This window comes from Pongo abelii, chromosome 18 (assembly GCF_028885655.2).
Source record: "Pongo abelii isolate AG06213 chromosome 18, NHGRI_mPonAbe1-v2.0_pri, whole genome shotgun sequence".
NCBI classification, from domain to species: domain Eukaryota; kingdom Metazoa; phylum Chordata; class Mammalia; order Primates; family Hominidae; genus Pongo; species Pongo abelii.
The window spans coordinates 79,147,098-79,170,843 of record NC_072003.2 but is presented as its reverse complement, the minus strand read 5'-3'; the positions used below and the strand labels follow the sequence as shown (position 1 = coordinate 79,170,843).

At 43.0% G+C, this 23,746-nt stretch overlaps 1 protein-coding gene across 1 annotated transcript in view; it reads left to right on the top strand.

Annotated features, from left to right (window-relative positions):
* The window catches only part of LOC103892713 (uncharacterized), a 49,124-nt gene extending 31,817 nt beyond the window's left edge, over positions 1 to 17,307 (top strand). Inside the window, exons 6-7 of the mRNA XM_009250970.2 lie at positions 841 to 844; positions 17,002 to 17,307. Of these exons, the coding sequence (XP_009249245.1) occupies positions 841 to 844; positions 17,002 to 17,149 (152 nt within the window). The 3' untranslated portion in view covers positions 17,150 to 17,307. The remainder of the gene's footprint in view (positions 1 to 840; positions 845 to 17,001) is intronic.
* Positions 17,308 to 23,746: the final 6,439 nt, after the last annotated feature.

Genomic DNA, 23,746 nt, shown 5'->3' with positions numbered 1-23,746 from the left:
ATGGAGGCTCAGACAAGGCTCTCTGGAGGGGGGTTCACATGAAATGACCCTGGTGTCAGCAAAGTAGACAACTCAGAATAGAAGGGGCCAACCCAAGTGGGCATCCATACACATATACACAGGCTGCAAATGAGGGAGTAGGGAAATGAAATGGGAGAAAAGGGGGAGGAAAGAAAGCGGAATCAGTTCCTGAACAGCTTTGCAAGCTGAGCTGAGCCAAGAGGCAATGGGGAACCATTGAAGGGTTTTAGCAGGGAGCAATCCAAGCTCCAGAATATCCTTCCTCCATTCTCAAAAACTCACACATGGGTGCACAAAGCCACCCTCACCCTTACACAAACAAGGAAAAGAACTGCCTGCCTACCAAATGATTCAATTCACAGCAGTCATTTGTGCAGTCATTCAGCACACATTTATTAAGTGCCTACTATGTGCTATTTGTAGTGGGTAGTCAGAAGCGAACAAAACATCATAGAGCTTTCAGTCATGTGGGGAAGATAGACTAAAAGCAAGTAAATAATCAAATTCATTCATAATCAAATTGCAGAAAGAAAGAATGTGACTATGAGAGAATCGGAATAGCAATTGGCAATTGAAAAAGCAGTATCCTGAGGTGGGCTTCTCAAGCAAGGCCTCTGGGTAGGAGGTGGGTAGGCCAAGATATGAGTGAATTAAAATAACCAGTCTGTAAAGGGGTTGGGGAGGAGTTGTCCAGGCTCTAGGAATGTTTTAGATGAAGAGACCATGAGTATACAAAATCTTTGCATAGGTGGGGAAACAAAGAAGCCTGGAAAGCTGAATTAGAGTGAGGGAAGATGAGATCATAGATGGTTTTATAAGATGGGCAGACACCTGATGCCCAGGAAGCAATGGGAAGGCAATGAAGGTGATTGACAGGGAGGAGTGAGTCTTGCATTACATTTTGACTTTAAAAAATGCTTTTAAAGAGATGGGGTCTTGCTATGTTGCCCAGGCTGGCCTTGAACTTCTGAGATCAAGGGATCATCGTGCTTTAACCTTCCTAGTAACTGGGAAGACACGTGTGCACCAACACTGTGCCCAGCTCACATTACATTTTGAATAGCTCCATCTGGCTGCTGCGAGGCCTGGTGATTTTTGTTGTTGGTCTCCTTCAGGGGAGCTTGCTTGGCAAAAGGTGGTAGTCATAAATGAAGAGACAAGTAGACATTTGAGTAATAATATGGACAGAACTTGGTGATTGTAAGAGTGAAAAGAGTAGAATTTGGGAAAAGACGCAGAACTCAAGCACATGATGTCCAGAGAGCCCAACTGCATAAAACAAGGAGAGCCTCAGCCTCCAGACAGCGTGGGGGCAGGACTGTCTCATGTCACAGCAACAGGGCATCTCACTGCTTCTGGAAGGAGACAAATCTCTCAGAGGATCCGGGGTGTCCTGAAGTCCAAACTCAAAGGGTGGCTGGTTACATTTTTCTTTGTCTCCAAAAACTTATGCATGTTTGATGCTGCTTTTCAAAACAACATTGAAGAATTAAAAATTATAATGAAATCTGGAAATGTGGTACTGATCAGGGGTGTTTTCTTCCTTCATTACTGGGCTCTGGAGTGACTCGGAGAGAGCTCAATGCAGGCATGAATTATCTTTTCCATCAACACTATCGCCCATAAGGAAGCCACATCTGCAGCACCACTCACCAACCAGTTTTGGGGACCACCTGGGAAAGGGGTGGGGGGGACTCCAGTTGATTACTCAGGACAGACCACCCTTTGGTAGGAACTGCCCCCAGGAAGCTGATCTTCAGCCTGATCTAGCCCCCAGTGTTTGCTTTTTCCTTTGTTTTCTTCTTCTTGCTTCTTCCATTGATCCTAAGTCAATAGCAGTGCTTTGAGCTCTCTTGGAGAAAAGGGAACTGACGTTTTAAGCAAGAAAGCACTTGCTACAACCAAGTCCCTGAGTTACTGGCTTTACATGGCTTATCTGATCAGAGGTTCACAGCAAAGCTTCAATGTGGGAAGTATTACCCCTGTGTTACCAACAAGAAAAATGAAGTTCAGAGATGTCAAGAGAGGTATCCAAGGGTCTTGCAGCTAACAAGTGGTAAGGCCAACAAGACCACAGATAATAAAATCAACAGTGTCCATTTTGATAGCTTTACCATGGGCTAAACAAGGGTTTAAGTGGTTTACACACACCTACCTAAATAATCCTCACCCTCAGTCCTCAGGAGGAAGCAATAAGGAGGAAAGACCCCCTATGAGGAAGGTGTTCCTATTATCCCCATAGCCCGAGGTCATCCAGATAATAAGAACTGGGATTTGATCTCAGCCATTCTGGGTCTACTCTCTGCCCTAGATTTGCTCAAATTTGTACCCTTTTCATTGTACAACTTTGCACACAGAATCACTTAGAAGACAGTAATTCTAAACCCATTATGAGGACCTCAGTGGGAGTCAGGAATGAGAGATAATTAAAGAAACACTTTCTGTAATGAATGTCACATGGGCCCACTGCCTGGGTTTGCATATGTTTGCATATGTCAGCCACATGGGTACATTTCAAGGGACAGATAGCATGAAGTCTTGGGGGCTTTTCGTGTTCTTATGTGTGAGCTAGAACACATGGTTGAAGCTTTCTGTCCTCAGTTCCCTCACTGTTAAAATGAGGCTAATTTCTTCTACATGAGATATCTCCATGGAAGTGTTTTATAACATCTAGCACATAGAGGCATAGACACACAGATGTCAGTCCCTTTCCCACTTCTAAGGAATCAGTGTGTCAAGAAAAGAAAAGTGGAGGAGAAAGAAATGGACACACAGGTTTTCTTTGGGTTCAAAATGGAAGCACTTACTGAAGACACAGTGCCTACAAGGGAATTCAAAATGGAGATAGAATAGAACCCAGAGGAATCAGGCAATGAGTGTGATAAGAACAACTAGAATAGCAGAAGAAATATTATAGTGAAAGAATCTCTTATTAGTCAGATTGTAGGGAAACAAAGGGTCCGGCCTGCCAATTTTTTTTTCTTTTTTACAATCTGCATATGCCTCACCCAGACACACTGTAGGCCACCCACAACGAGTATAATAGGCTTTCAGGCTAAAGAGAATCTCTTCTGGGGGGGATGAGTTGGACACCCAGACGTTTACATATTGACTTATTCAGAGTAGAGATAAACAGGGACGTAGAAAGAGAATGTCTCCAGCCTCCACTGAGGAAAACTGGCCACTGAGCAGCATAGACAAGAGGAAGGAGTAAAATCCAAGTATAACATGGGAAAGAAGATATTGCAGAACAAGAAACCAGGAGGAGAGAGTGTGGAGGGAAAAGACTCAGGGATGTGAGGAAAATGAGTGAGGTGTGCAGGATTCAGGGTGGGTTTGGGAGGGTATGAGTTTTGCGGAAAAAAGATGTTAAGGAGTTACTGAAAAAAAATGGGATAGAATTGTAAATTCTCAAGAGTTTTCCCTTTGAGGCAAAATGAAGTGGTGGGGAGCAGGGCATTTTGTGATACCTATGATTACTGCTCAGTGTAGGATGGCCTCAGGGTAAGGACTTTGTTTCATTTGCCTCATGGCCCCTGCTATCCAGCAGGATGTGGACACACAGTTGGCGCTCAGTTAGTGCTGAATGAATCAGCACCTATGGTAAGAGGGGAGTCATCTTGATCCATGGCCCCTGCTATCCTGCACCATGAATGCAGGGAGCCCAGAATCCCAGCAGCAAGGTGAGGATGGAGGTGGTTGGGTTGGGGAGACAGAAACCCCCCAGTAGCCAGTGCTGTGTGCTGGAAGGAGAAGCCCTTCATCTCTTTGCACTGCCCACAGGCACCCAATCAGCTGAGGGGCGAAGCTGTGTGCTCTGCACTAGGGCAGGAGAAAGGAGGAGAGGTAGCAGTGGTGGGATGTTCTCTCTCCAGGGGGGCTGAACCTGCCCAGACCTCTCTCAGTCTCATGCCAAACCAGACTATGTGGCTTTCCATCCCCCTCCCTCCCACAAATAGATCCTTTTGTTTGCCTTTCTTTTAGTTTTCTCAGAGTCAACTTGAACTCCCAGTGGTCAGTATGAGGTCACCAAGATGTTAGTCTAACACTATCACAGACGAGAGTCAGGGCAAAGACTAAGGACCTGTACTGAGTCCTCATTATGTACGAGACACTGTGCTAAGGGTTGTACGTGTCTTCTCCAGTCTTCATAATAACCAGAAAAGATGTTGTCCAAGTCCATGATGAATTACATGAAGATCAGAGTAGATTCACAGCTTTCTCAAGATAACCTCGCTAATAAATTTGGTCTTTCTGGCTCTTAAATCTCCTCCTATAAAACCACATGGGCATTCAGCCATTTTGATATTAGTTTTTGGGGTGGTGATGGGGTGATAATGGTAGGGATGGGGAAGGTGACAATAATCATTTCTATGATTTTATCATGATAATACTGAAATAATTATAGATGAGAAAACTGAGACTCAGAGAGGTTAAATGATTTGCCCAAGATCACAGAATTGGTAGATGAATCCTTAAAATACACCAGAAAACTACTTAGAATGTGCCACACTGCTGATACACAGACATAAATAGAGATTGAAGAGTGGTGGGTGATGGGTTGAGGTTTAAGGCATACATTTTCCTCCTACACCCAACATGTTGCATTCAGACAAATTACTTGTTTTTACGCTAACCAGTAGATATGTTAGGTATGCTGTATGGCCTTACTGCAGCCATTTTTGGGGACTGTTTCCATGTCTATTTATCTTATTCCACCGCCTTGGGATCTCACCATAGAGGGTTGGAAGGGAATGAACAAGTCTGACCACAGACCCAGCTTGGAGAAGAACCCTTGGTAACAGAAAGTAAATTTCAGCCATTTAATATCAGTTTTCATTTCTTATTGATCCATTTTATTTTCCTTTTATAGAAGAGGAGCGCCCCTGCAGTCTAGCTCATCAGTGGACCTTTAAATGTTTCCTATTGATCTGTGAAACTATTGTCTCAGTCTGCATTATCCCTTTTGGAGACACCCTTTGCTTTTGGGTCATGTTCTGTATTTAGCTTGCCTTCCCAACATGGCTTCTTTTCTGGGAGCAAAGAGTAGACATCTTGTGCTCAAGCTTACAGATTGATCTGATGTGGTAATGCTGCTGACACCTTTTTTGGGGCTCCAGGACATCTGCAATTCTGAAAAGCAATGGGCAATGTTGGTAGAGGGGTGAGGGTGTAGTGAGGACCCAATGGCCTCATTCCAAAGGAATAAAGTAAGGTTAAAAACAAGAACTGCCCTTTAGTGAGCACTTTGTCCTTGCTTCATCCTCACAACAACCATGGGAAGAAAGGTTATACAGATGTAGAAACTGAGGCTGAGACATATGTAGTTGTTTGTGCAGACATACTCAGCTTTGAATCGTTTTACTAGAGCGCGTCTGTGAAATCCTTGTCTCCAAGATGAGAATCATGATAGAACATTCTAGGGTCATTCTAAGGTTCCCATCAGGTGATACATCTGAGGCCCCTTATAGAGTGTCCAGCACAGAGGGCGTACCCAGTAGATACTTGATGAACAAAAAGATACCTCTTTCAACCCATCTGCTTATAAAATTCATTTGTCTCCTCTATCCCCGTCATTAGAGGGAAATCCATTATTCTTTCTAAAACTAACACTTTCCATGAAGTGTAGCTTCCAGATTATTTTTTTAAAAAGTATTTGAAAATAGCTAGTTTAGTGCCTGGCATACAGTAGGTGCTCAATACATGTTGGTTATTTCATTTATTCTTCCTCCCCTGGCTCCTGAGAAACTCTATGACTCCTGTCTCCAGCATCCTCAAATTTCCTTATTCTTTACCTTCTGACACAATCTTCCTAACATTCTTTTTTTTCTTTCCAACTTTTATTTTAGGTTTGGAGGATACAAGCACAGGTTTGTTAATGGGTAAATTGCATGTTGCAGGGGTTTGGCATATAAATTATTTTGTCACCCATGTAATGAGCATGGTACTCAATAGTTAGTTTTTTGATCCTCATCCTTCTCCTGCCCTCCACCCTCAAGTGGGCCCTGGTATCCATTGTTCCCTTCTTTGTGTCCACATGTACTTAATGTTTAGCTCCTACTTACAAGTGAGAACATGTGGTATTTAATTTCTGTTCCAGCTTTAATTCACAAACACTATTAACCTCTCTCCAATATTTTTTTTCAGCCATACTCCTTGAGCCTTCATCAGCACAAGCTTTCTTCCTCGCAGCTCACTCTTTTCTTCTCAGCTCCTAGGAATTGCCTCTGACTTCTCCTAAGCTCCTATCTCTTCAATGTTCTATTGACCTATTCATTTCTTGACATTCATACTTGTCTTTCTTAGCCTCTCTCTTGCTTTTTATAATGTTCATTATCCCCTCTTCCTTGACAAAGTGCTCTCCTCTCTTGGCTTCTGGGTCATTTCATTAGTTCATTCATTTATTCTCTCACTCCACCATTTCCATGTGCCTTTGTGTGCTATAAGAGGCACCAGAATTAAACATAGCAACTATTCAAGGAGTATTGAGATACGATGGTATACTCTGAGCTTTCTTTTCTCTTCTGCCCTTCTGCCTTCTGTCCAACCCTGAAGGATCCTTTCAGCCTCCCTACAGATGTCATCATCTCTGCAAAGACATCCTGATCATCCTTAGACTGGGACTATTGTTTCTTTTTGTCTTCACTGTTTCTATTCATTCAGCTTACTTCAATCATTGCGTATATCCCTTGGATGGAAATTCTCTAGTTTTGCTCCCAACTCACACTGTGCGTTCCTTAGAGGTATGGAATAGGCGAGGCTTGAGAAGTATCTACTGAGTTCAATGGAATATTGCTAGTAACTCCTTCACTTTCTCCCGTGCTTACTCGTTTTCGTTCTGTTCTATAAATGGAGACATGTCTTGAGAAGTTCAATCTTTGTCTCTTCATGCTCTTTAGGTGGTTTGTTTATTATAAAACAAGCTGGAAAAGACATACTCTATTTATTCCATTATGGCCTTCAGCTATTATCTTGTACACAACCGTACAAATAGAAACTTACCATTTTTTCTCACCTTGGCCCTCATTTTCCAGGGCAGCACTCACACATCCTTTAACCAGGAATCTTCTTCACCCCAGTCAGTTGTGTCTTGCATTCATTTCTCAAGGCTGTTATAACAAATTATCACAAATTGTGTGGTTTAGAACAACAGAAGTTTATTATCCTGTAGCTCTAGAGGCTGAAAGTCTGAAATCAAGGTGTTGGCAGGGCTGTGCTCCATCCAAAGGTTCTAGGAAATAATCTGTTCCATGCAACTCTCCAAGCAGCTAGTGGTGGCCAGAAATCCTTGGCGTTCCTTGGCTTGTAGCCATATCACTCTGATATCTGCCCTTCTTACCTCTGTCTGTGTCTGTATCTTTACAAGGACACTAGTCACTGGATTTATGGATTTATTACCCACCCTAAATCATTATGACTTCATCTTAATTTCATTATATCTGCAAAGACCCTATTTACACATAATCTCACATTCTGAGGTTCTGGGAGGACATGAATTTTGGGAGGACACTACTCACTCTCCATTCTTCAATCTATCTTGCTACCAAAATCACATTACCCAGTCACTGCATGGTCGTATCCTTCCAGGCCTCAAAAAGCTGAAAACAACTTTACATGTTCCCGCTTTCTTGACCACCATAAGCTACCTAAGCAGTCTGTTTTCCAATCATAGTGCACATTAATTTTAAGTACTTAAAAGAATTATGACCCTGATAAACTATAAACTCTATGGGAATAGAAATCTAGTCTGCCTTTTTTATTCTCATTTCCAAGCATGCTACGCAGTTTGTGTGTAGGTGTTCAATTGCTGTCTCTTGAATGAAGATGCGGTGAGTTAAGCCTCAGTTTCGAGTCCTCTACCTGACTTTGAAGAGTCCTCTGTTACCTGTTACTGCACCATCTGCTCCCGTCAGCATTTGCTGAGCAAAAATTAGGTGCTCTCAATAAATACTTGCTGGTTGATTGATCAATCCGTCAACCAGGTTTCCTGCTCTGAAGCGTTTTTAATCTGGGTCTCCAGAGGGGTGAGGTAAGGGGCATAAGAGGGTCAAAAGATGGACAGTAGAGACATTTGATCAGCATTCCCACCTTAGAACTTCTGGGACTTGCCCACGGTTTCAATTTGCCTGAGAATCCACTTCTAGTCCTTCAAGGAGAGATAAAAACAATGACCTTTGGAGCCATGGAATGTGGGGACCAGTACCTGGACATGAAGATTCATATGAAGAATATGGTATGAATTAAGATTCACGTTTCTCTGCAGAGAATGTTGGAGAAAGGCAGGGTGCTGACTTAAGTTGGAGAGATGCCAGTAACTTGTATTCTCACCTGGATCACCAATAGGTCTGTGCCAGTAACAAAAGTTTGTGAAAGTTACACCGGATGGCCACACATCTTCTAGTACACACCACCTTGGCGTAACTTGCACCTGGGTCTTTGAAAAATGATGTTCTGAGACTCTGGATGAGGTTGCCACTAGAATAAAGCTGAGACTACTGGAAGCAGCTGTTTCTGATGTAGCTGATCTTTCTGTCAGTTGGCTTCTGCAGAAAATGTTAATGTCTATCTAGGATGATTACAAAAAAACAGAAAGAGCAGAGGAGAGGTTGGGGTACCAATCACTTTACTGTGGAATTTGGTCATAGGCCATCACAATTGTTACCCACATCTGAGTCAACTCCCTTCCCCACCTCTACCCCAAGCTGATGTGCCCTGAAGCAATGAAGTTCAGACATCTGGTAAGTCAAAAGACATGTGCATCTACTGTTTTATTTTTCCGTGTTGGTTTTTCTTTTGTAAGTGTCCTAAGTCACCCATCCTCTTAGCACTTATTTTTTTCAGGGATTACAGAACTAAAGCTGGCTTTATTTTGTTTCAGTTCCCTTGTATCCATTTCAATAGAATCACTAATACCACTCATTTTCAGATTTTGTGTGCTTAATAGATTGGGAATATGAGGTCATGTGTCCAAAAAGATAATTATCATTCTGGGCAATGATTGAATGGTTTCATTGTCCTCAAAATATACTGCAGGCAAAAACGACTTTTGTTATGGCATTACCTGATGTGTGTGTGATTCCCGAAACTTCACATGACTCAATTTGCCATTCTAGAATAACAAAAAGTTAACTTTGCTACAAGGAAAGTGGAATTTTAATAGCAGATACATCTGTATTATCAGGAAATGCAAGCTATGCAAAAATTGTATTAACTACTAGTCTATCAGATCCTGGTGAGTGAGAGTTTATCACATGTGCCTATAAGTTACTGAATTTATTTATTTCCAAATAATAAATCACTTGGAGCTGGAGGGATGAGCAGCACCTCCCCTGGCTTTCTGTAGTAAGAACATTGGTTGACAACACTTCTTTCACAGCCTCTTTTACTTCCTGGAGGCAGAGAGGGCCTCAGCTTTGTGCTCTCCCGGTGGAATGTGGATGAACTGAGGTCACCATTCCCACAACTCTTTGAATCCCAAAAGGACTGACATAAAGGATTCTTGGAAAGAATGTACAGCTTCAGCCCAAAGCAGGAAATAGGAAATGCCAAGGACTAGGTGCATAGATTAAATCATGACGAGCAACCTAGAACTTTCCTTTTCAGTATTTCAACTCATCATGTTGCTGCTGAGCTCAACATGGACGTGCCAAGAGTGGCCCCACTTAGAGGTCTGCCTCATCTGTGTGGCTGTGTAGCTTCCCTATGGCTCCAGACTTCCCACCGCTCCTGACCTAACCACAGCAGCACCCAAGACAACAGGGCACCACGGACAGGGTTTATGTTGCCATCTCTGGCCAAGCATGTTTCATTCTCTATTTGCTTTCTATCTCTTCAACATCCCCTTCATCTCTCATCATCAATCCGCGTCAATGTAGCATTAATCTTCAATAATAATCAAAGATGAGACCAATCAGTCAAAAGACTGGATGTAGAAACTGAAACTTTAGGGTATGAGTCTCACTGCATCACTTACTAGGTGAGTGAACCTAGGTAAGTGAATGAACACCTCCCCGCATTCCCAAGCCTAAATGTCCTCCAATAGAAAACAGGTAACAATACCCACCTGACACAAGCTGAGATTCAAAATGCCTGTACCACATGCCATAATCCAGGGTCAGGGTGGGAAAACCGCCTTTGCTGCTGGAACTTTTGAACCATGTGCTCTCATTGCAACGATAATCTAGAGTAAAATTGGCAAAGCATTTTCTGCGCTATCCGAATGACCCTTTATATTTAAAGAACTGCCATTGCATTTTAATGCTGATGGTTGCAAAGAAAGTTTGCAAGATCTAATACTAATTTGATTGGCTCTACTAGTGAAAAAGGAATAAAAGGGAAATAAATTTAAAATGATGCACTGCTGTCAAATCAATGCCAAGTAACATCATGATTCCCAGTATAAATGGGGAGCAATCATGGGACAGTTGAGTCATCATACCACGTGTAGTCTTGGTGAATGGAAATGTCCTGTACAGCAGAATTCAATACCGCTTTTGCGTAGTAAGTTTTGAATCAGTTTCATCAAAACTATATCATCTGTTGCATTTAAGTAAAATGTATATAGCTTTGTTTGCATTAAATTTATTAATTTATTTTGTTTTATAGTTTCTTAGCAGCAATAAGCATTGGGAGGTAAAACAGAATTTTACTTTCCAAATATTTTTTTAAAATGTCATACTAAAAAGAATATGTCAGATTTTTTTCTGTACTTTAAAGGAATTCTGTGCGTAACTAAATTGGGGAAGCATTCTAATAACATACTTGAACTTCTACATAGTAAATGACCCATAGAAGATACATAAGACATGCTGAGTTTTCTTTTTGGAGGTGTGTGTATGGCAGTATATCTTCCGCATGGTGAAGGATAGGAAGGATAAAAAAAAATGAATAGTCATAAATCTGTCTATTCATCACTTTTTATGTGCACCTAGTAATATGCTAAGGGTGTTGCTTAGATTGCCTTTCTAATCTTCATAACTATTTGAAGACACAGGATATTCTCCACTATATCACATTGCCTTCCTGCCTTCAAGGATCTGACAGTCTACTCAGGAGATGACTCAAGCATAGAAATCATTCATTTGAGGTAATGAATGTTAAATGCTAAAAGAAAGGTGTGTGAGAGCTCTAAGAGGAGAGGGATCTGTCAGCGTGGGTTGTCTGGAAGGTTTCGTGAATTGAGAGTCAGATCTCAATTGACAGCATTGCAGGAATGTTCCATCTGTCCCTCCAGACTCACTGTTCCCCTTCTGCACCCTCCTCTGGAACCCCAGGAAGCACCTTTCATAGATAATAACAACAGTTTCTCTTGCCAACTACCTGGCTTCCCTTTGGGCTCCACCAAAGGGATGACATCTTCTTGCTCCACAGAAGCTTGGAAAAAAGTTTTCTCCTTTCAGAGGTCATCTTCTTCTGGAAGTCTCTTAGTAGGTTTCATGGTCAGATCACTAGTGGGACTGGATATCTAGAATGGAGGGTCTCGTGAGGGTTCCAGAGCAGTTTCAAAATGATTTGCATGGTGTTGCTTTTCATACATTTAGCCACTAAGCTGCGTGCCAGGCAGAGGTGTATCCAATGGTGTATCCAATGGTGTCCCCTCAGGAAATGCAGCTTTATCATGAGCATGTAACATGGGCACATAAGTAGCTGCCTGCCAATATCAGAAAGTTGGTTGAAATCAATCAGAGGAGAAGCCAAGCCAAGATCTTGGCAAAAGCATGAGGAGGACACAGGAGTGTGAGAAGACAGGGGTCAGGCTATTTATTCCTTGGCATCCCCCTTCTTGACAAGTTGGCTGTTCTCTCTACTGAAAGCCAGAAGCTGGCAGGGAATGTGCTTCCTCAACCCCTATCCATGCCACTGTTTGTTATTTATTCCTCAAGTCCCGCCCTCACCTCAGTTAAATATCCCTTTTGTAAAATCTCCTCCCACTACCCAGTTTTTGTATGTATCTGTTTTCCTCTACCCACTGCCTGATACACAGAGGGATGGGGTGATGGAGACCCCATACCAGGGATCTCAGGTGGGCAGCGGGTGAGGGCTCATCTAGGCAGGTACAAGGTGTATGTTAAGGTGCAAAGGATGGTGAACACTGAATAAAAATAATAATTATTAGTATTGGCATTTGCAAGCCTGCTTTTACCTAACTGGAAACTAGGATCTTTAGCTCCATAAGTTTGAATCCTGGAGAGACAAGAGCATTGCCACTTCCATTTTCCATGGGAGGAAACAGAGTCACTGCTTAGGCCTAAGGCAGTTTAGCCATTAACTGGCAAGGTAAAAATTAAACTGAGGTTCTATCTAATTCTGTCTCTGGATGCTCATTCAGACCTCTTTCAACCTCTCTGTGACAGAAACAGTCTGATGAGAATAAGATAAATACTGGGCTCAAGTACCCAAGTAAGTATCCCAGTCTCCGCTGAGGGAACTCAAAAGGAAGAAAAGACCTTATACCCACCTACCCTTAGATCACAAGGGTCCTCTCTCAGGCCACCCCTTAGAGGAAGGGCTAGTGGAGCCATCTGTTTTGTACAAGGAACTTCCTTGAGCTCCTTTAAACTGCAGAAAGCACCCGGCCATGTTAACTGGAACGCCCTTTCCAAGTGCAGCCAGAATCAGACTTTAAAAACTCTCTGGGCTTCTCTGAGTTAATAACTGTCCATCTTGCACCTGGCTGGCCTGCACGCCTCTGGGCCCTGAACTCTGGCCAGCAGCTATATCTGAGCTGGGGCCCACCTGCTCCTTAGAGAGCTGAAGCCTCCAGAATGAGCACGCATTAATGTGATTTCCTTGTGGTTAGGAAGCTGAAAAGGCCTAGCGTGGCTCTAGGAGAAAATCATGGCATCAGGCATGCAGACCTGGCAAAGAATGTGCTGGAAAACCTGGCTGTGTGACAAACTTTTAGAGAAGGGAAGAACTTGCATCAATAAAATTTATTGCATTTTTAAATGTTTTTACATGTTTGTTATTAAATTTCTGGGAAAGATAGTACAGTTTAGTGAAGGGGGTGAAAAACACTGTCCCCCATCTTGAGTATAGCCTAGGAATTTTTTTCTATATTTCTGTATAAATGCGTATACACATTTTTTATTGTAAAAGTGTACATCCTGTTTACTCAAAGTGGGGTCCATGGACGGGTAGCCCTGGAATCACTTGAGAATGCACTGGAAATGCGTAATCTTGGGCTGACCCCAGATTTACCAAATGAGAATTTTAGCAAGATCTCCAGGTGGTGGAAGGGCACATAGACTATAAAGCTGAACAGTGTCCAATGGTGTGAATGTGCCATGAATAATTTCATTAATCTCCTTTTAGCTCAAAAAATTATGCTTTGTCTAAATTTTCATGATCACATGTTACAATACAGTGAAAAATGCTACATAATAGCCTTTTCCATTCAACTTTGTACAAACAATAATGACGGTGATCACCATTATTACTATGATTTATTGAGTGCTAATTACTTGCTAGGCCCTGTGATGAAAGCTTTACAGGAATTCTCATCTCATCCTTATCATGGCCTCCTACAAAGGGGCTATCTCTCATTTAGAATGATGTTACAGAGGCATATTTTAAATAAAGTATTTCAAATAATTATGATATTTTAAATATTGATATTACTATGACCGATGATAACGGTGATAGCACGTATTGGTCACACACTACAGAGACTGTAGTAACTGCTTTATGTTCATTTTCTAAATCTGAACTTCAAAGTTCTGAAGAGGCAAGTGTTATTATTAACCTCTCAAAATCAAGGTAAACAAGCTCAGAGGTTAAAAATCTTGTCCAAGGTCATATCTCAAGATCACAGTAGAATCCCAATCTGGACATGGGCTTGCTGGGTTCCTCCACTCTCAGTCATCATGGTGCAGGAAGAGGAATGTGCTAATTTGCTTTCAGTTCTTCAGTGCATCCTTGGGGCCTCACCTCTCTGTCACTGTTGAGCTCCTAAGCAGGCCATTCTTCTCCCCAATCCTTTGTGTGTGAATAGAGAAGGGGATTCACCGCACTGCCTCCTTGGGGGGATGGGCTTAGAGAACAGAGGATTTGTTCCTAATCACACATCTCCACAGCAGAGCTGCAGGCATCGGAATCCTCAGACATTCAGACTGGCCAGCCGAGTGGCAAATATCCCAGGACTTTGCGGGGAACAATGGGCACTGAACTGCAGGTGACCCGACCTGCTAATCGCTGCCTGATTACCAGCTAATCAGTGCCTTGTTTGGGACACTGAATCCCAATTCCCTTTGGACTGGGCTGGGCCTTGGCAGACAGTCACCTGGTTAATGTGGCAGGGGCGAGGCAGAGGGTCATGTGCTCCAGTGCACGGAGTGGCCAAAGGCCGCCTTTGGGGAAATGATCACAGGGTCTGTCTCTCCCTCTGATCCTGGGCAACTATAACATTTGTCAACAGCGTGGAAGTGAATTGAGGTGGAGAAGTAAAGGCCAGTGCCTCTTTCCCGAAGCCTATGGAAAAAACAAGTGAATCGACCTTTAAAGGCACAGAGAAAATGGAAGTGTTCTTTTTTCAGAATTTCTCAAAAGAAGATATCATCTGGGAGGGTAAATTAACCACCGTCAAGAACCCCACAGCTACCACCTCCATAATCAATATCATCACCACCTCATCACTCTTATCACTTCTGTCATGGTAACCATCACCCCACCCCCATCCTCACCACCACCACCACCTCCACCACTACCACCACCACTATCATCACCATTACCATCATCACCACCAGCAACAACGCTTCTATTTCCACCACCACCCCACCACCACCCTCACCACCACCACCACACCACACCACTACCACAACAGTTGCCACCCTCTCTCCTACCATGGCCTCACCACCACCACCAGCACCATCACCACCAGCACCATCACCACCAGCACCACCACCACCAGCACCATCACCACCAGCACCACCACCACCAGAACCATCACCACCAGCACCATCAACACCACCACCATCACCACCAGCACCATCACCACCACCACCATTACCACCAGCACCATCACCAGCACCATCACCACCACCACCATCACCACCACCACCATCACCACCACCATCACCACCAGCACCATCACCACCAGCACCACCACCACCAGCACCATCACCACCAGCACCACCACCACCAGCACCATCACCACCACCACCACCATCACCACCACCACCATCACCACCAGCACCATCACCACCAGCACCATCACCACCACCACCATTACCACCAGCACCATCACCATCATGATCATCATCCCTCTCCCACCTTCACCACCACCACCACCACTATCACCATCATCATCACCACTGCTGTCACCATCACCACCGCTTCCCCACCATCACCACCATCACCACCACCACTATCACCATCATCATCACCACTGCTATCACCATCACTACCCCTTCCCCACCATCACCACCACCACCACCACCATTACCACCACCACCATCACCACCAGCACCATCACCACCACCACCATCACCACCAGCACCATCACCACCAGCACCATCACTATCATGATCATCATCCCTCTCCCACTATCACCACCACCACCACCACTATCACCATCATCATCACCACTGCTGTCACCATCACCACCCCCTCCCCACCATCACCACCACAATCACCACCACCACTATCACCATCATCATCACCACTGCTGTCACCATCACCACCCCCTCCCCACCATCACCACCACAATCACCACCACCACTATCACCATCATCATCACCACTGCTGTCACCATCACCACCCCCTCCCCACCATCACCATCACAATCACCACCACCATCACCCCACCCCCACCTCCACCATCACCACCACCAACACCATCATCACCATGCCCTCCTCACACCTCCCACCAACACCATGTCCATCACCACCACCATCACCACCACCACCATCACTACTTCTGGCCTTGCTGCCACACCACCACCACCACCATAGTTATCACTGCCACTACCAACACTGCCATCACTGCTACAACCATTACTACCACCATTATCACTATTATCACCACCCACGCCACCATCACCAGCACCACTTCTACCACCACCAACACCATCATACCACTATGTGGACAACCACCTTCACCAATTATTTATCATCATTAATATCACCACCACCAAGAACAATGAAAACAGCACCATCACTGCTGTTCCGACTACCATAACACCACCACGATAGCTGCCACACCTAACTCACATTGCCATATCCCAAGGAAGCAGTTTAGAGTAGTATTTTTAAAACATTGGTTTGAGAGTCAGACCAATTTAGGATCTATTCCAAGAAGTACTAGTTGTTTGAGTTTAAATAATTAATTAACCTTTGAAACTTAATTCCTCCCCCCCAAAAAAAAACAGAAACAGTAATAGAGCCAGCTCATAGGAACATGGCTCATACCGAACATTTATCACAATGTTTGACCCATAACTCAATGAAAGTTCACTATCTTTATTATCATTATTTCCGCCCCAACTCCTTTTTAATACACAGCTGCTCCCCTAGCATTTTTGCTTGAAAATGGGTGAGGAAAGGACAATTTATCCCTTTATTTCTAAATCTCCTGGGATCCTCTAGGCTGCCTGACATCCCTTAGAAGCAGGGGTGTAGTCATGGCAGTATGGGCTGAAGAAAGTTCCAGATTGGACTCAGCTGTCTGGGTTTGAATCCAGATCTGCTTTTTAAAAGCTATCTGACCTTCAAAATGTGTCTGTCCTCTCAGAGACTTCCTCTTCTGAAAAATGGGGAACGATCGTCTTTTCCTTGAAGCATTTGGGGAGGATTCTATGAGATAAGAAGAGAAAAGCCCCAGCAGATGATGGGCAGAGAGTAGGTACTCAATGCATGGAGTAGACTTTGATTTGCTGATATTTCAGTTTTGAATAAATAATTATAAGGAAGTGAAAAACGTATGCACTGCTCTAGAGAACCTTCTACTGGGGAATAAAATCAAGTCTTTCTCTCTTCCACAAAGAGCTGAGCCTGACACTCTAACCGGTTCTCTGGGTGTACTGCAAAGGTCTAATAAAAGGCACCTTTGCCCGGTTGCTTCAATTCTAGGAAGCTGTTCAATGTTTGACTGTATTTCTCCATACTCATTTGAAAACAGTTCATCAGGTTAGTTCAGTTGAATTATTGCTCCTTGGGAGTTTTCCAAACCCTGGATTTCCTTCGGAGAGAGCTAGATTCTATTCCATTCTTGGAATTCAGCTCCTTGCCCCTCTCCATGACCCCTGATTGCAAATGCAGTAAAAATAAAAATATCCTGCCACCTCCTGCACTAAGAAAGGACTCCCTGGCCTCCTGCTTAGAGATGGAATCTCATCTCTTGGGATTTTCAGAGCAAGAATGTTAGACAAGCTGTCCATTTTCCTTCTTCATTTCTACATTTTGGTCACCGACATTTTGGTAGCAGACACTAGCAATAATGGATACTCCTAAAAGTATATATATGGTAAGAAGAAGAAAGGGAAAAAAAAATCATTCTATCCAATCACATTTGGCTCCTCCATACCCTGTATGAAGTGTTACTCAGTAGATTTTGTTAACCACGGTGAAAGAACTTTCAGCACAATTCTGTCCATGGCCACTTAGCACAGACTACATATGAGGGAGTTAAGGGAGACAGTGAAGAATTCTGAACCCACATAAACAAATTCCCTAGAATTAACTTTAGCAAATGCAGCACCTGGTTGGGGCAATTCTCAGATCTCCTATGGAACACCAGGAGAGGTAGACTGTGAGCCAGAGATGCAGTGTTTCATGTTCTGAGTTTTCTTTCTTATAAAAGTCTAGATTCCACTACCAAGTGAGAAAGAAAGGATGCAGGAAAGAAAATTTATTAGCAGATAGTCCACAAAGTCTCTTTTGAATCGTTTCAAATTTCACTTCCATCTCTATGGTCTTGAGTCTTTTGTCGGGGTGGACTGACCCCTCTAATTCCCCACCTACCTGTGGATAGGATCTAAAGTCTTCTTTGAGCCAATTGCTACATCAAGGGTTTTATTGCCATTTAATTCTCCAAGCAACCCTGATTGCTTTGCCTTTTCTTATTTTTTTACCCAGTGCTGCATTTTTAAAAAACTTCACATACTACTAATCAGTGATTCCAGATAATTGTTTCTAACTACTGCATGGTATTCCATAAAGGGCACCTCTTTAATTTACTTTCCCATTTCTGCAGCTAAGGACCCCCTGGTTGCCTCTGTGGCCCAGCAATCACAGGTCTTGGCTGCATGAAATCCTCTTAGATTCCCTCTTCTGGACCCAAGGACCCAAGTGGGGATTCTTTAGGTTATTCTGAAAGGGAACTACTGATTCTAATGTACATAGATGCTCAATTTTTGTGAGCTTATTCTTTAGATTGTCTTCACTTCTATAATCCTAAGAGCTGGACATGAAGAGTCATGTGTTCTCACATCTTAGACTTGGCATTATCCAACTTGCCCATCTTTACCAATCTGATGAGTATAAACTTATAGCTCATTGGATTTGGTTTGCTTTACCCTGATTTTGAGCTTTGTATTATTATGTGAACCATTTGGATTTTTACCTCTGTGATTTACCTGTCATATTCTTTGCCTCTGTTTATTTTTGCTTGTTTGTTTCTTTTTTTATTTTTGTTTTTGAGACACAGTCTCGCTCTGTTGCCCAGGCTGGAGTGCAGTGGTGCGATCTTGGCTCACTGCAACCTCTGCCTCCCGGGTTCAAGCAGCTCTCCTGCCTCAGCCTCCTGAGCAGCTGGGACTACAGGCACACACCATCGCACCCAGCTAATTTTTGTATTTTTAGTAGAGACAGGCTTTCACCATGTTGGCCAGGCTGATCTCAAACTCTTGACCTCAGGTGATCCGCCCGCCTTGGCCTCCCAAAGTGCTGGGAGTACAGGCGTGAGCCACCATGCCCAGCCCTTTTTCTTTTTCTTTCTTTCTTTCTTTTTTTTTGATAGGGTTTTGCTCTGTTGCCCTGGCTGGAGTACGTGGTGTGATGCTAGTTCACTGTAGCCTTGAACTCCTGGGCTCAAGCAATCCTCAAACCTCAGCCTTCTCAAGTAGCTTGGACTACAGGTGCACACCACTACATCTGGCTAATCTTTTTGTTTTTATTTTTGTAGAGACTGGATCTCACTATGTAGCTCAGGCTGATCTTGACCTCCTGGCCTTAAGTAATCCCACCTCGGCCTCCCGAAGTACTAGGATTGCAGGTATGAACTGCCATACCCAGCCCTTTGACCCTATTTCTGATGGATTTTATGATCCTTTTCTTGTTAACTTACAGGTTACCCTCATATATCCTACATTGGTTGTTAGTCAGTTGTAAATGTTGCACATATTGTGTTGCAATTTTTTAATTTTTAACTTCATCTTTACAATCTTTGATTTAAAAAAAATCCTCAATTTTTGTGTCATCAAACACTTCATTTTTTTTTTTTTTTTGCTTTATATTTGGTAATTTTAGATCTTCTTTAGAAAGTTTCTCCCCACCTCTAAGTTGTAAAAACACTCTTCTAAATTTTCTTTTGTTAACCATATAAGCTTTCCTCTTATACTGGATATCATATGCATCTGGAGTCCACCTTCGTGTACTATAGAAATATAGATGTTATTGGGCCAGGCGTGGTGGCTCACACCGGTAATCCCAGCACTTTAGGAGGCTGAGGCAGGCAGATCATTAGGTCAGGAGATCGAGACCATCCTGGCTAACACGGTGAAACCCCGTCTCTACTAAAACACAAAAAATTAGCTGGGCATGGTGGCTGGCGCCTGTAGTCCCAGCTACTCGGGAGGCTGAGGCAGGAGAATGGCGTGAACCCGGGAGGCGGAGCTTGCAGTGAACCGAGATTGCGGCACTGCACTTCAGCCTGGGCAACAGAGTGAGACTCTGTCTGAAAAAAAAAAAAAAAGAAATATAGATGTTATTGTTCTCCGTATGGTAAGCCAGTTTCTCAATACCATCTACTGAATAATCTAACCATTCCCAATGATTTTTAAGCCATGTTAAACATATTTCAAGTCCTCATTTATAAAGAGGCCTGTCTTCTAGGCCTCTGTTCTGTTCACTGGTCTCTGTTCTCAAGCCAGAAGCAGACCAATTTTACGATGATGGTTTTGTAGAAGGTTAACATTTTGTAGGATAAGCCCCTCCTCCATATTCCTCTTCTTCACAGTTGGCCTAGCTCTCTGGGGGGACTTTACTCTTCTGTATCCATTTTAGCATTAACTTTTCTGTGTTCCACAACAATAAATTTTTAAAAAATACATCCAGCTGGAGTTTTTTTTGCAATTGCATTGCGTTGCGTTTTCTTTTCATCCTTTAAATAAAACAAGACGTTTTTCTTCAGATGTTTTTCAGGTGTAAGCTGAGTCTTGAGATGTGCTCTCATTTCACATTGTAAGTCAAGGTGAAGGGTGTAACTCCACTGAGGGACACTGGTGCTTTTCTCCTGACCAGCACTGTCCCAGGGCACCCAGGAAGCCTTAGCTTTGGTGCTGGGTTGGGATAGTTCTGTTAATGCCTGATCCCTTCTCGAGTAATGACTCTGCTCAGGAAACTGTGCCTCAGGGCTCAGATTTCCCCCCATTTAAGCTTGTGGCTTCTTGGCCTGGAGCTTGTTCCCTTCCCAAAATGTTTGTTAGTGCAGTGGCTTTTTATGGCACTTTATGGAAAAATTAACGGGTGGGGGTGATGACCGTATTCTGCAAATCAGCCCGTCTTTAACCTTCGTTTACTGGAATTTGAGTCCTCTGCATACCTTGTTAGCAGAAAAAACTTCAAATATATTTTTTTTCCATCCAAGCTCACAATTGGAATGTTCTTTACCTCTTAACTCAGGCCAGGACAAATGTGGCCCTGGTTCTGAAAAACAGCCTCTTATTTAAAAGGGTTGTACAGCAGCCTTCGCATAACATTTACCACTGCAGTTATCTACACGTGGATCTGGAGGGGGCCTGGCCTGTGAAAATCAGAGGACAGAGGCCACTTCATCCTGCAAATTGCTCAGGCAGGCAGTGTTGGTGAACTCAGCCCTCACTCCCCGGAGCCCCTTTCCAGCTTTAAAATCATTCCTGGGAAACTATTAGATTAGAAAGGAGCCCTTCAGAAGGTGGCAGTTTCTCTGCTTCTGGAAAAGGGGGTTAGGAGACTTAAGATACAACCTAGTCTCAGATAAAGGGCGGGAAGTCAGAGATATTGGCCATGGTACTAGCAGAGGAACAAAGGCCAAAACAAGGTCTTCCAGACATGTCATGTTTTTCTTAGAACTAGGGCCTATATTACACACAAATTTGAGATTATCTCCAACATTTATCTAAAATTAACTGTGGTTTTCAAAAGAAAAACATTTAGGGGAGGATCAGATAAGAAGGAGGCCTATTTATAATACTTGCCACGGGGAGGGAAAGGGAAGAGAAAAAGCAAGAGTGAGAACAAGAGCGAGAGCAAGAGAGAGAGAGAGAAGGAGAGAGAGATCCTTAAAATGATACTGAACATTCTTGCAACACCATAAGCCATAACTCTGACTCTCTTTCCCTGCCTTTTATGAATAACAGAAAAGAGAACTTTTATCCTGATCCGCCTAAGTTTCTTAGAGAAAATCCTGCTCCCAGGTAGAATGCTGGATTTCCATCTCATTCTAGATATAGCCAGAATTGGGTTACAATCATTCTGAACCACTGAGTGTGGCACAAGTCAAAATGTTTGTTCCTAGAGATTGAGATATTAGTCAGTGATGTCTGGCTCTGAAATGGTTATTTATAGATTGGAACGACCTGGAGCAGCCAGCAGAGCGACAAATGAGGAAGAGGACAGAATCTAGCTGAAGAAGCTCTGGAAGATACCATTTGAAGTCTGAGTTCTTGAACTCACAAAGAAAGCACGTGAGTACACACTAGTACTTGAGCTCTTCATTTTAAACAGAATAAAGAATGTACTGCTATTATTGTCATTTTACAGACTGGGAAATTCAGACTCACCAGGGCTACCCAGATAGAAAGAAAATGAGCCAGAATTTCAAGCAAGCCTGAGCTTAGAATCTACACCCTCTTTTTTTTTTTTTTTTTTTTTTTTTTGAGACAGGGTCTTACTTTGTCACCCAGGCTGGAGTTCAGTGGTATTAGGTTGGCACAAAAGTAATTGCGGTCTTTGCCATTTAAAACTAGAGCCCGAAACTGCAATTACTTTTGCACCAACCTAATGCACTTACCAGAGCTCACTTAAGCTTTGACCTCCTGGGCTCAAGTGATTCTCCCACCTCAGCCTCCCAAGTGGCTGGGAATATGGGCATGCACCATCCTGCCCGGCTAGATTTTCTTTCTTTCTTTTTTTTTTTTTTTTTTTTTGTGGAGACAAGATTTTGCCATGTTGTCCTGGCTGGTCTTTAACTCCTGAGCTCAAACTATCCTTCTGCCCTGGCCTCCCAAAGTTCTGGGATTACAGGCATGAGCCACTGTGCCCGGCCCAGAACCTATGCTCCTAACTGCCACACCAATTGACCTCTATTCATCCATTTTTATTTCTATAGCACTTGGTATAATTTCACTTTGCACACAGTATCTATAGATAATCATTCCAGGGCATGTAATCGTCATAAGATTATTTATGTTATTGCATGTGTATTACTGCATGTAATCTTCACATGTTATTGCCTCTAACAAGTTACGTATTTGCATGTAGTCTTCATAACTGTGTATAGAAGGCCATTTTAGAGATGGAAAACTGAGACTCAGAAGTGGTAATCGTCCTACTGGTCAGAGATTTAGCCAGGGTTTGGATTGTGGAATGCAGAGGACCACTTACTTTTCACTACACCATAATACTCCTCACCACTGAGGCATGTCAAATGCCAGATATCTCCAGGAACCTTAGGCTACGTCTCCATTGTTTTTGCTTTTTCCCCCCTAGACACAGCTTGGCAAAGAACAAATGATCCCAAACATCAAACAGCACAGTTGGAAACATTTAACCCACATACTTTCAGACTTTCTGGCATGGACCAACCTCTTGTCTTACCTTTGTTCCTGGCCAGAAAGAAATGGCATGAAAAGATGGACGGTTTTTATAACCTCTTTGAGCTCTAAACCATGTTTCCTGTGCACTTAGGAGATCTTCATAGAAACCAAGTACTTCTTTTAGGCATCTATACTCTTAATGCCGTAAGTCAAGTCAAGTACCCAGGTGGATAAGACAACTGTACCAACAGAAACATTTTTAAAAAATATCCTAACACAACACGAAGTGACCATCGCAAATTCAAAGAAGCAGGCATATTTCTTAAAGGTTGAAAAGAGGTGAGTCTTTCACAAGATTCTAGCTCAAGGCCATATTTGCACAAGTATAGTCATTCCTCTAGCAAGGTTTTGTTTATCTGGCCATTAAAAAAAATTAAAACAACTTTTACTTTCGGCGTTTTGAACAAGAACTGTTTTTCCAGCTGTGCAGTCTAAGGAGGATACAAGCGGCCTGGTTTGGTTATATTTTTTCCAGAATAGGAGGAAAGTTTCCTACACAATTCTGCTTGGGCTAAACTGCATACAGAGCAGTTTATTTATACTGTTTTATCGCACACCTGTTTGGATATGGGCTATTTTCTGGTATTTAAACATACCATTTCTTGCCAATTGCTTTATCTTCAGAGTCGTATGGTTTGGCTGAAAATGTTTCTTATTAACTCAGAAAGAAACACCAATTGCTCCATGAACATTATTAGTGAGGACTAAGATAAC